Here is an 11,739-nt window from a genome sequence, read left to right on the forward strand (position 1 = left end):
ACACACACACACACACACACACACACACACACACACACACACACACACACGCATACACACACATACACACACACACACCCTTCGCTCTCTGCAGGCGGTGAATGAGGGCGTGGTTGCCATGATCGGGGGTATCACCTCCACGTGTGCCGTGGCGGTGGCGGAGGTTGCTGCGACCCGCGGTGTTCTCCACTTCACCGTCTCCTCATCCACAGACCTTGAGCAGCCAGCGTCATTTGTGAACACGTTTCGGCTCGGCGCACAGACTGACGATTACGCGGACGCGCTTGCACAGTTCCTGCACGCTGCAAACATCACCTGCGTCAGCATCTTGTGCGATTCGATGTCCGTCACACACAGGTATTCACTTGTGTACCCTCGGTGCGCTTGCGTGGTGCATGTATGTGTGGTTGTGCGTGAGTGTGTGTATGTGTGTGCGTGCGTGGGTGTGTACGCATTGCAATCAACTGTATGCACTCGCGCAAGCTGTTGTTGATCGAATATTCTGTTGCTGTATTTGTCTCCTCCGTTTCTCTCTTGTTGGGCCGCAGACTAATGACATATCCCCTTCTGCACAATGATACACACATACACACACACACACACACACACACACACACACACACACACACACACACACGTGCAACTCGCATTCATGACAGGAACGAGGTGAATGCGTTTCTGGCGCGGCTTGAAGAGTTTGGTATCCGCATGTTGACGCTGACAGACATTGCCACGACGGCGAGCCGCAATAGTTCATATTGGGCAGAAACCCTCTCGTACATCCGCACGCACGGCGCAAACACAATTGCACTCTTCTTGTACGTCGCTGGCTGCGTGTAAACCTGTGCATGTGGTGTCAACACGTGTGTATGTCGCATTATCTTCAGTTGCGTGTGTGGGTGTTGTGTGGTGTGTGTGCATGCGCAACAACTGCACTCGTTTCTGTAGGTCTGTCAGCCTTGCTTTGATGTGCATGCGTGACAACTGCACCCGTGTCTGAAGGTCTGTTAGCCTTGCTTTAATGTGCATGCACTCGATGCCTGTCATCTCACCCCGCTGATTGCTGTCTCCCCGTGTGTGTTTAAGGTTCCCGCTGGATGCGCACACGGCGCTGTTTGAGGCATCCAAGCACGAGATGGGCGGTGAAGACACGCTGTGGGTCGCGAGCAACATCGCCACCGCCACCGACGTGTTCTCCGATGACGTGAAGCGGCAGTTCAACGGGCGATTTGTGGGGGTTCGCGCAGGCCTGCAGCCCAACTTCACAGACCACCCGTTCTTCTCCTTTCCCTCAGCGAGCGGCCACCAAACGTTTTCGGACGTCCTCCCCACCCGTCTTCCCGTCACCCTCGCCGTTGATGCCGTGCACATCATCTACTGGACCGCATACCACGGCAGATCCATGCACAAGTATGCTTGTGTGTGTGTGCATTTGTGTGTGTGTGTGTGTGTGTGTGTGTGTGTGTGTGTGTGTGTCTTAGTTTGTGTGTGTGTGTGTGTGTGCGTGCCTGTGTTTGCACCTGTGTGTTTGCACCTGTGTGTTTGCACCTGTGTGTTTGCACCTGTGTGTTTGCACCTGTGTGTTTGCACCTGTGTGTTTGCATGTGTATACACACGTGATTGTGTACTCAGTTCAACGTACACGCTGCATGTTCCTACTCCATGCAAGCTCTGATGTGTATGTGCTAAATGTGACCTGGTTCGCGCAACTCATCTTGCCCCTCCCCCACTTACACACGCATACACACGACCCCACACACGTGCGCTTCCAACTGCTGCGCAGGTTCAGCTCTGGTCCTAAAGTGCAGCGCCGTGTGATGATTGACTTGGCGCGCTCGCTGACGGAAGACAACAGCATCCCTGGCTTTGCCGTGGAGAAGCTGTGGTTTGACCACGACTTAGAGATGTCCATTGGTGTTGATGTGGTGGTGCTCATCAACAAAATGCTGCAGCCACTTTTCTATTTCAAGGAGCACGTGCTCACGGTTGCGAACACAGCGCTCGGTGCTGACGTCGCGAGTGCCATGCACGTCCTGCCGTCACCGTCATGCATGGTCCGCACAACAACACGTGTGCCCTTGGACTCTGCCAGCCCGTCCAACTCTGCCTCCAGCGCCGTTGTCGCCTCCATTACACTCAGCATCCTGCTCGCCATGGGCATTGTTGGCATTTTCATCTACAACCGCCGAAAGCCGTCGTCTAGGATTGAACCGTTTGACTTTGCTCCGCTCCTCGCCGCCTGGCCGCAGCACCACGACAAGCCAACCGAGATCCCGAGGTGTGTGTGTGTGTGTGTGTGTGTGGTTTGGTTTATGTGGTTGTTTGTGCGCGCTTGCGTGTGTGAATGTGTTTTGGTTCTGTTCTGTTCGTTTGCATTGCATGTCGCTGCCTTCGATGGTGTGTATGGTTGCTGTGCTCTCCTGTTTGGCTTGCTTTCTGCTCGTTGTTGTCTTGTTGCCTCCACCACCCGTCCTCTCCCTCCTCCGCACCAGTGTTGTCACTCACACGCCACTGACATGCCTTTGGTTTCTCCCGTAGGAAACTCGTGGAGAGCCAGGAGTGCTTGAGCCAGGGCGCGTTTGGTGTTGTCTATCGTGGCCGCCTTGTTGACGCCCCAACTGGCTTCTTGCGGCACATTGGACTGTCGCGCTCACACCTTGGGCCCTTTGCCAAGAGCAGCACCAGGCACCGCAGCCACCGCAGCAGTAGGAGAAGTCACGGCAGCAAGAGGGCGAGTCGAGGTGGCAGCAGGCGTTCAACGCAACAGCAAGCTGCTCGCAGTACGGACCAGGGCAGAAGCAACGCCAACGCCAACGCCAACGAAAACGCAACAGCAGTCCGCAGCACGCACATCAGCACGCCCATCACCGCGGCCGCCACCAGCCACGGTCATGAGGACAACAACGACAGCAACAGCCTGTTTGGAAGGAGCGTGCATAATCCGCGCCACAGCAGTCACCCCTCCACCAGTAATGCAACTGACAGCGGTAACGTGTCGGCAGGTCAAAGCTGCAGTCGGAAGCAGCGAGGCTTTCGACGCGAGATCCCCATTGCTATCAAGCAGTGCAAGTTCATTCTCAACGCCAAAGACACGTCACTGCTCATGGCGGAGGCATTGCATCTTCAGGCGCTGTCAGACTCTCCATATGTTGTGCAGCTGATTGGGGTCCTCACCACGACGGAGCAGCCGGCACTTGTGCTTGAGTACTGCGAGCATGGCAGCTTGGACGCCTTTCTCCGTTCGCGTTGCCTGCGCGGCGCTTCTGTGTCGTGGCGAATCAAGGCGCGCATGCTCTCGCACGTTGCACGTGGCCTCCATGCCGTCCACGAGCGAAACATCATCCACGGCGACATTGCATGTCGCAACGTTCTCATCAACTCAAACTTCGTCTGCAAGATCTGGTGTGTGTGCGTGTGTGTGTGTGTGCGTGCGTATGTGTGTGTGCGTGCGTGTGTGTGTACACATGTGCTTGCTTTTGTGGAAGTGAACTTGCCTAGCTCGCTATTTTGCATGCGTGTATGTGTACGGCTTTCGTTCGTCTTGGTGGCATCCACTCACGCTACCACCACCACCACCACCACCACCATCATCACCATCATCATCATCATCATCATCATCATCATCATCATCATCATCATCATCATCATCATCATCATCATCATCATCATCATCATCATCATCACCATCACCATCTACAGCGACTTTGGATGTGCGCTTGCTGGTCCCATTCACCACATTGGCCCACACTCTGTTCCCAACGTTCCATTGCGGTGGACAGCGCCTGAAGTCGTGCGGGATTCCGTGTACTCTTTTCTCAGCGACGTGTGGTGCGTGCTGCGTACCGTGGCTGTTGCGCGCATCGTTTTTCCTTGCTTCTTGTGCGTGTGTGTGCTGTGTGTGGGCGTGTTGTGTGTGGTCCTCGTTTCATGAAGCCCACCCTGCGATACGGCTGCTTCTTGCGCGCACGACGTCTTGTCTACAAGCGAACAACCAATTCCAGCAGCCGCTCGTGCTGCTGCGCGTGCTCACATGTGCTTGCCCCTTCTCCTGGACATGCAGGTCGTTTGGCATTCTCGCATGGGAGATGGCGTCTAACGTGATGGTGTTTCCATACCACAACCTCAGCACCAACCGCGAAGTCATTCGAGCCATTTTCCACGGCCGCACACTCAAGATCAACAACTGTAAGCTGGCGCCGCCACAGGCCAGATCATGTGCTTTGGGGGGGGGGGCAGCGCAGCTTCGGTGTTTTGAAGTCCAGGCTGTTGCGTTGAAGGTTGCATCGCACTTCACTCGCACATATGCAGCGCAACCACGCATGTATTGCACACCTCCATCCACATGCGCTGCACGTGCCTTGCATATGACCGCACCTCACCACCACCACCACCACCACCACCACCACCACCACCACCACCACCATCACCACCACAATCACCATCACCATCACCACCATGATCATTGTAGCTTGGCCGGAAGCGCTGCAGCACATTCTCCGCCAGTGCTGGCTGCCCGTAGCAGAGCGACCAACCATGACGACGCTCGTTACAGATGCGTATGCATTTCGCCAGTGGACGCGCTCGTCCGAGCTTGAGATTCGCGGCCTTGCTGCCGACGTATCGGTGAGTCTGCGCAACAGCCCGTCGTCATCGCACACGGCTACCGGTGGGCGTGTGTCTGCCACCAGCTGCGTCTGCCCGCCAGACACGCGCGCAGAGCTCCGGGGTGACTGCGACTATGAATCGAGCGACGACGAGGTGGAGTGCATCTGGCAGCAGCATGCGGCACGGCACACCATCACTGTGGATGTGTCTCAGATCCTGGAGCGGGAGCCGTCGGGGTCACACCGCTCCAACATCAACCAAATTGTGTCCAAGCACGAGTCTGCCTCGACAATACGGCGGGGACGCACGGCAGCACCCGACATTGATGTGGAGCAAGGGCGCTTTGCCCGTGACGCGTACACACGCCTGGATGTGAGCCACGCAAACCAGCTTGAGAATCTTGTGCAAGGATTTGGCACAAGAGGACAGGACCTGTCTCAGCCGGAGTACTGTGGACTGCTGTCACGCTCTCATCCACCATGTCGCAGCAGCAGCGGCGGCGGCGGCGGTGGTGGTGGTGTTAACAGGAACAGTATTGCTGTTGAACGCACCCTCCCCTTCTTCAGCGACAGCTACAATGACGAGGACGATGACGACGACGTTGATCGCGACACTGCCCGAGGTCAGTACTTCCGACACCACAAGTCTCGCGCCAACGGTGGCGAGACGCTTCGTGTTGGTGGCGCGGATGGGAACCATGTCATTGACGATGACGATGAGCGGAAACGTCTTCGCGGTGGCGGCCATCGTGGTCGTGTTGTGCGGCCCCACTTTGATGGTGGTTATGACGCCAGCCAGGCTCGTCTCGCCCACACGCTCCGTCGGCCTTCAAGCAGCAACGTGCACTTGGTGCACACGACGCGTGCGCGCATGACTGCGTCTGACGCCGTTGATGCCGACCACACCCATCCACGCAGGGCGTCAACCCCACGAAACAGCGACACGGACAGCAACACGAGCAGTGCGCGCGCTTCCTTGCGGCGGCACTTGAGGCGAACGGCGAGCGACACGCTGGTGGCGGGCGCATTTGCACACCCGCAATCCACAGCAGCTGCACCAAGCACACACACCGCGGCAACAGCAAGCATTGTTGGCAGAGCTGCAGCACCCACCACCACAGTATCACAAGCGAGTGCACCGCCCACGACCGCCACAGCGGCGGAGGTGGCAGCGGCAAGAACGGCGACGGACGGAAATGTGCGACAGAGGAGACGACGCAAGCGGCGCGCGCTCGGTTCGACTGGCGGGCGCATGCGTGGTGGTAGCAGCGAAGGTGATGAAGGTGGTGGTGGTGGAGGTGGAGGAGGTGGTGGTGGAGGTGGAGGAGGTGGAGGTGGTGGTGGAAGTAGGCATCGTCCATTTGAAGACCATCAACATCGATCGAGCAACACGATAAATGATGATGACGACGACGGCAACGAGGGTGGTGATGATGATGGGAGTGATCATCGTCATGACAGTGATGCGCGTCAGCGGTGGTTACAGACGTTGATGCGTCGCGATGACGTGATTACAGTTCCTGACGATGAAGGAGCGAGGACGACGGGCAACTGGTACTTCCTTGAGCACGGCGCGCATCCATACGGCTTCCACCAGCACTCGCCTCGCCACAGCCGCGGTGGCAGTGGTGACGACGACGACGACGACGACGACGACAATGATGATGATGATAATGATGATGATGATGATGGTGAAGGGTTTGGACTCCGGCGCACTGGCGTTGTGCATCTGGACACGCATTCCATCGCGTCAAGCACAGCCGAGAGCCGGACGTCAGTGGTGTAATTGTGAATATGTTTGCTGTGTGCATGTCTATCAGGAAGTGAGTTTATGAGCGCGCGCGTGTGTGTGTGAGTGAGTGAGAGAGAGTGTGTGAGCGTGTGTGTGTGTGTGTGTGTGTGTGTGTGTGTTTTGTTTGGGGGGGGGGGTTGTGAACGCTTCTCCTTTGGCGTACGCAACATCAGCCTACCCCCAAAAGATTGTGTCGGTTCTGTGAACACAATGTAATGACATGTGTGCCGTTGTGACATGTTGTGACGTTTATTTCTTTGAGTGACAGACGTCTTGACCAGCAGGAGCTCCACTTTCATCTTATTGGCCCTTCTTACAAGGGGTTTGCACGGCTAAGACAGACAGGGCAGTCACAAGTGCGCCTCTCGTTAATAAACAAACGGCTACAATGCACAACACTACTCGCTGGTTGTTTACAACCTAGTTGACGGCGCTCAGAGGCGACACACACACACACACACACACACACACACACACACACACACACACACACACACACAAATTCACGTGCACAGCATTCACGCCGCCGGCTTCTCCAGACTCCAACCACACGCTTCGCCAGCCTGTGTGGGCGTGGTGGTGGTGGTGATGATGATGATGATGATGATGACAGCATAAAACAGAGAAAATGGTCGGGAACACAGAACACCTCCAATCACACACATTAGCACCGCAATGTACGAATGCAGAGGCATGCACAGATTGTGTATTCATTTATTTACCTGAAGGAAGTCGAGTGTGTACCCTGGTGGGACATTGTGTTTGTTGGACGGCGTCCGCACGTCTTGATCCACCTCCTTTCGCAGTACAGTGTCCACATCAACAGCAGAGAAGAACGCCACCCCCTGTGGTGTATGTGTGTGTGCGTGTGTGTGTGTGAGGGCGTGGGCATGTTGAGTGAGCCACGAGCGCAACAGTTACAACCCATCATTCGCATGTTTCACCACAGGCCGTGTCCAAACATACCTGGGGCAGATCCCACATGTCAATGGACGCCGCAAACGCTGCGCGTGTGTACAAATTCGTCAAGTGAAGCGCAAACGCAAACCTGTCACGTCAACATGAAAAAAAAAATTGAACGGGCGAGGTTGTTCTTGGGTGAGACAAAATGCCGGCATTCAGTGCTCACAGGGACAACAGCTACATTCTTCGTCTTGCTTGCTTGCAGGCAACTGTTCAAAGCGAATGAATATGAGAGGACCAAACAAGATGAAACGATCATGTCCCCGACGCACGCACCTGGCCACATCTTCATCTGCAACAATGTATCGAACTTCGTCGTGGATGGTGATGCACAGCCGCGCCTGGTTGTTGTTGTTGTTGTTGTTGTTGTTGTTGTGAATTTGGTGTGCCAGGACAAGGTGCGTGAGGTCAAAAGGTGAATACACACACACACACGCACACGCACACATACATACATACGTACATACGTACATACATACATACATACATACATACATACATACATACATACATACATACATACATACATACATACATACATACATACATACATACACACACACAACCACGCAACCGCATGTCATTAACCGCACACATCGAAGGGTACCTTCATGTCGTATTGTGTGATAAAATACTTCATTGAGACGAGCATGAGGTGCAAATAGTCAACAGCGGAGGACTGCACCACCCAGTTGATTCGCGTTGGCAGATAATCCTGACACACCCGAGGCAGACAAGGTGAGGAGGTGCGACAAGAATGAGTGTACGGACGTGTGCTCATGTGTTTTGGTGTGCACAAGTGCACATTAGTGCATGTCTGTGTACATCTGTGTGGTAGTGTGGCAGCATCACAAAAGCGTGCGTCATGTAATATGTGGTCACGGGGGAATACAATGATGGACACAAACCACATGCAACAGCAAGTCAATCGCAGCCAGGAATACGAGTCATGTTCGCACCGTTGCCTTCTTTCGTCCTTTCTTTGCCAGGTATCGTGGCTGCAACCCCGCTGTCAGCCGAAAGCCAAGGAACGGTGTTTTTGGGACCTTGCGGTTTGCAATCTCTTCAAGCTGGTTGAACATCTCGCTCTCGCTCCCGCCTGTTGTGCATTGTGCGTGCGTGCGTGCGTGTGTGCGTTTGTGCGTTTGTGTGTGTGTGTGTGTGTGTATGTGTGTTGATGAGGAGAATGGCGGTGGTTGCAAGCAAGAGCAACAGATAGTCAAGCAGGAGCCAGCAAAGGAGCCTGGCACTCACCGCTGTATCCAAGGCTGGTCATCTGACCCTTTGTTTTGCTGAGTCACACGCATGCACAGACCGGCACGGAGAGGACGTGAGCACGTATTGCGATCATGGGCACAGCGAGAGCCGACAAAGAACACACACACACACGCACACACACGCACACACACACGCACACACACACACACACACACAACCATGCACGCAAAAGTTGCAACGACCATCATGGCCACCAACCATCACCTCCATCACCATCATCTCACTCGTAGAGTTCATTTGCGAGCGTCTTTGCTTCGTCCTCTTTGATTGTTGGGTTGAACTGCATGATCAGGCCTTTCGCAAACGGCCGGCCTGCACCGTAGATGCGGCCTGTGGTGTTGGAGAGGGGCCGGTCATGCATTTGGGGTTTGGTGATTCAGGGTGGATGTGGTGTGAGGGAGGGTGGTGTGATGTTGTGGGTGTGGGAACGGGAGGACGTGACAATGATGCGTAACGCCGCGGCGGTGGTGAAGTGCGAGTGCAACATCAGAGGAAAGAGCAGATGGCAACTCACCATAGTTGAAGATCTTTGATCCGCCGGTGTGGCATCCCACGATTTCAGCCGTCTTGGTGTGCATGTCGGACTTGTCCTTCTTGCTCCTGCAACATCAAATAAACACGTGCAATTGCGAGCGTGCATGCATCAGGAGTTTGGCCGAAAAAAAAAAGAGCATGAAGCCATCAAGCCAATCGGTTCGGTTTGCATCGAACGATGGTTCACACGCACGCGCACACACTATTGCAATGCCTTCCACCTCAAAGCCTAAGACCACCACCAGTCTCTCACCCCTGGAGTGTCATCCACCCGAGCGCTGTTGATCCGTGAATGCCAGTGAAGCGTGCATCTCCAAGTACTGGCAGTGGCAGCACACAATCACGGTGAGAAGATGTGTCGTACACAAACTCTCGCAACCACACACACACATACCTCGCAACCACACACACACTCACGCACACACACACACACTCACGCACACACACACACACATACACACACACACATACACGCACACACACACGCACGCGCGAACCAACCGATCCAACACACCATCCACTCGCCACATGCTGCAATCACCACCAGCACCACCATCACCACGTACATGCTGCAATCCAGAGCTCTTGCGAGTCGACATCCGCGCCAACGAACTTGCAGCCAGGCGGCGCGCGCACCATCGCCTTGAGCTCCGAGCCGATGCGGTTTGGCTTAGGGTTGGACGCCGTCAGCCACGTGCTCTCTCGCGCGCGCCGTGAGATGGTCCCCATGGTCGTGATGAACGGCAGTATCACACCTGCATAATGTGTGTGTGTATGTATGTATGTATGTATGTATGCATGTATGTATGTATGTATGTATGCATGTATGTATGTATGTATGTATGTATGTATGTATGTATGTATGTATGTATGTATGTATGTATGTATGTATGTATGTATGTATGTATGTATGTATGTATGTATGTATGTATGTGTGGGTGCCCATGTATGCGTGCGCATGTGCACATGTACTGTGCAGATATACAGACCCCAACTATCGTACGCAGCAGGCCCTTGTCAACACGATATGACCCTGCTTGCATGCACGTGCGTACCTCGCGTATCGGCTGCTGCTGCATTGCCGTTCTTCCCATCTCCATCCTGCTCGTCGGCCCCGTTCGTGGTGGTGGCAGTCGAAGGCAAAGGAGGAGGAGTGATGCGATCTGTGCTCCATTCGCGCATGCTCGAGCCAACGAGATCCTGTTGTGTCGGTCGAGGAAGCGCGCACATGGACAAGGGAGGTAGGGGTTAAACACAATGCAAGCAAGCAGGATCACAAATGTGTGTGTGCAAACGTAGTTTGTGTGTGTGTGTGTGTGTGTGTGTGTGTGTGTGTGTGTGTGTGTGTGTGTGTGTGTGTGTGTCTGCTCAACATCTATGTGTGCGTGTGCGCAAACGTGTTTGTGCGAAGGTGTGCGTGTGAATGCGTGTTTCCGCTCAACATCAATGTGTGTGTGTGAATGTGTGCTGTCTGCACCTCCCAGACGACGAATTGCGAGAGAATTCTGTTGCGAGCAGAGCTCCAGTAACTGCACGCGCTCATGGCAGACAGAACCTGAGCAGCCTGGGTGCGATGGAAATTGGGCAGGGGGTTGTGAGTAAGGCGTGGCGAGACACAAAGAAAGTGAGAAAACGCTTTTGTGTACACACACACACACACACACACACACACACACACACACACACACACACACACACACACACACACACACACACACAGGGTGTGCACGCACCTCCTCAGAGTGCGACTTGAGACGGCCATCCTCCACGAGCGCCATGTACTCCTTTGCAAACGGCGACCCGCACCGAGCCTTGTCACCATCCTTATGTGGCAGCTTGAAATACGCGTGTGTCAGGTGCATCATGTCGTTGGGCGACTTCCAATCGTGAGGGCCGTTGCCCTCGTGTGATCCTGACAGCCGTGCCAACAATGGCGGTGGTGGTCGTGATGATGAGGATGGTCGTTGCGGTGATGGTGGAGGTTGCGGGTGGTGCACACGACCAATTGCGAGAAGAAGGTCAGGGGGCATTCGCTGACGGCCACCACGTTCAGAACTAAGATGAGCCCACACAAGCCCATGTCAACATGTCCCTTCTCCCTCTTCATGTGCATGTGCATGTTTATGTGAATGTTCATGTTCATGTGCATGTTCATGTGCCATCACCACCTGCGAGTCTGCGAGGAACAAGATATCCCCATTTGTGCTGCTCGTGGTAATACAGCGGGAACGACTCCCCCGTTCGCTGCACAGGAGCGGCGATGGTGATGTGGTGTTGATGATGGGTTGCAGTGAGGTCGGGTAGGAAGGCACGTACGGGAACGCACATATCAAGCCAGTACGTCAACCAGGCAAACACACACACACACGCACACACACACACACACACACACACACACACTGGCACCACTGCCTGCACCTCTACGTCGACGTATTTGAGGCGGTAGAGGTATGGCGCAATGGTCTTGCGCGGTGTCACCTCAATGCCGCCATCCTGCATCGTCCCTGCGGTGTGTGTGTGTGTGTGTGTGTGTGTGTGTGTGTGTGTGTGTGTGTGTGTGTGTGTGTG

The 11,739-nt window shown here is 54.7% G+C and overlaps 2 protein-coding genes across 2 annotated transcripts in view; one reads left to right on the forward strand and one right to left on the reverse strand.

The window, feature by feature from the left end:
* PTSG_04631 (TK/EPH protein kinase) overlaps positions 1–6,390 on the forward strand; it is a gene marked incomplete at both ends in the record, with an annotated part of 9,888 nt that extends 3,498 nt beyond the window's left edge. Inside the window, 8 exons of the mRNA XM_004994667.1 lie at positions 95–330; positions 660–818; positions 1,087–1,410; positions 1,784–2,278; positions 2,539–3,402; positions 3,700–3,828; positions 4,061–4,185; positions 4,469–6,390. Of these exons, the coding sequence (XP_004994724.1) occupies positions 95–330; positions 660–818; positions 1,087–1,410; positions 1,784–2,278; positions 2,539–3,402; positions 3,700–3,828; positions 4,061–4,185; positions 4,469–6,390 (4,254 nt within the window). The remainder of the gene's footprint in view (positions 1–94; positions 331–659; positions 819–1,086; positions 1,411–1,783; positions 2,279–2,538; positions 3,403–3,699; positions 3,829–4,060; positions 4,186–4,468) is intronic.
* Positions 6,391–6,851: 461 nt separating this feature from the next.
* PTSG_04632 (uncharacterized protein) overlaps positions 6,852–11,739 on the reverse strand; it is an 8,986-nt gene continuing 4,098 nt past the window's right edge. The window contains exons 10-25 of the mRNA XM_004994668.1: positions 11,590–11,664; positions 11,340–11,415; positions 10,905–11,083; positions 10,649–10,735; positions 10,227–10,371; positions 9,738–9,926; positions 9,425–9,491; positions 9,152–9,237; positions 8,862–8,967; positions 8,614–8,651; positions 8,319–8,458; positions 7,967–8,074; positions 7,636–7,700; positions 7,363–7,444; positions 7,119–7,241; positions 6,852–6,959 (exon numbers count right to left, since the gene is read on the reverse strand). Of these exons, the coding sequence (XP_004994725.1) occupies positions 6,915–6,959; positions 7,119–7,241; positions 7,363–7,444; positions 7,636–7,700; positions 7,967–8,074; positions 8,319–8,458; positions 8,614–8,651; positions 8,862–8,967; positions 9,152–9,237; positions 9,425–9,491; positions 9,738–9,926; positions 10,227–10,371; positions 10,649–10,735; positions 10,905–11,083; positions 11,340–11,415; positions 11,590–11,664 (1,611 nt within the window). The 3' untranslated portion in view covers positions 6,852–6,914. The remainder of the gene's footprint in view (positions 6,960–7,118; positions 7,242–7,362; positions 7,445–7,635; positions 7,701–7,966; positions 8,075–8,318; positions 8,459–8,613; positions 8,652–8,861; positions 8,968–9,151; positions 9,238–9,424; positions 9,492–9,737; positions 9,927–10,226; positions 10,372–10,648; positions 10,736–10,904; positions 11,084–11,339; positions 11,416–11,589; positions 11,665–11,739) is intronic.

The sequence above is a fragment of the Salpingoeca rosetta genome, assembly GCF_000188695.1.
Source record: "Salpingoeca rosetta unplaced genomic scaffold supercont1.10, whole genome shotgun sequence".
NCBI classification, from domain to species: domain Eukaryota; class Choanoflagellata; order Craspedida; family Salpingoecidae; genus Salpingoeca; species Salpingoeca rosetta.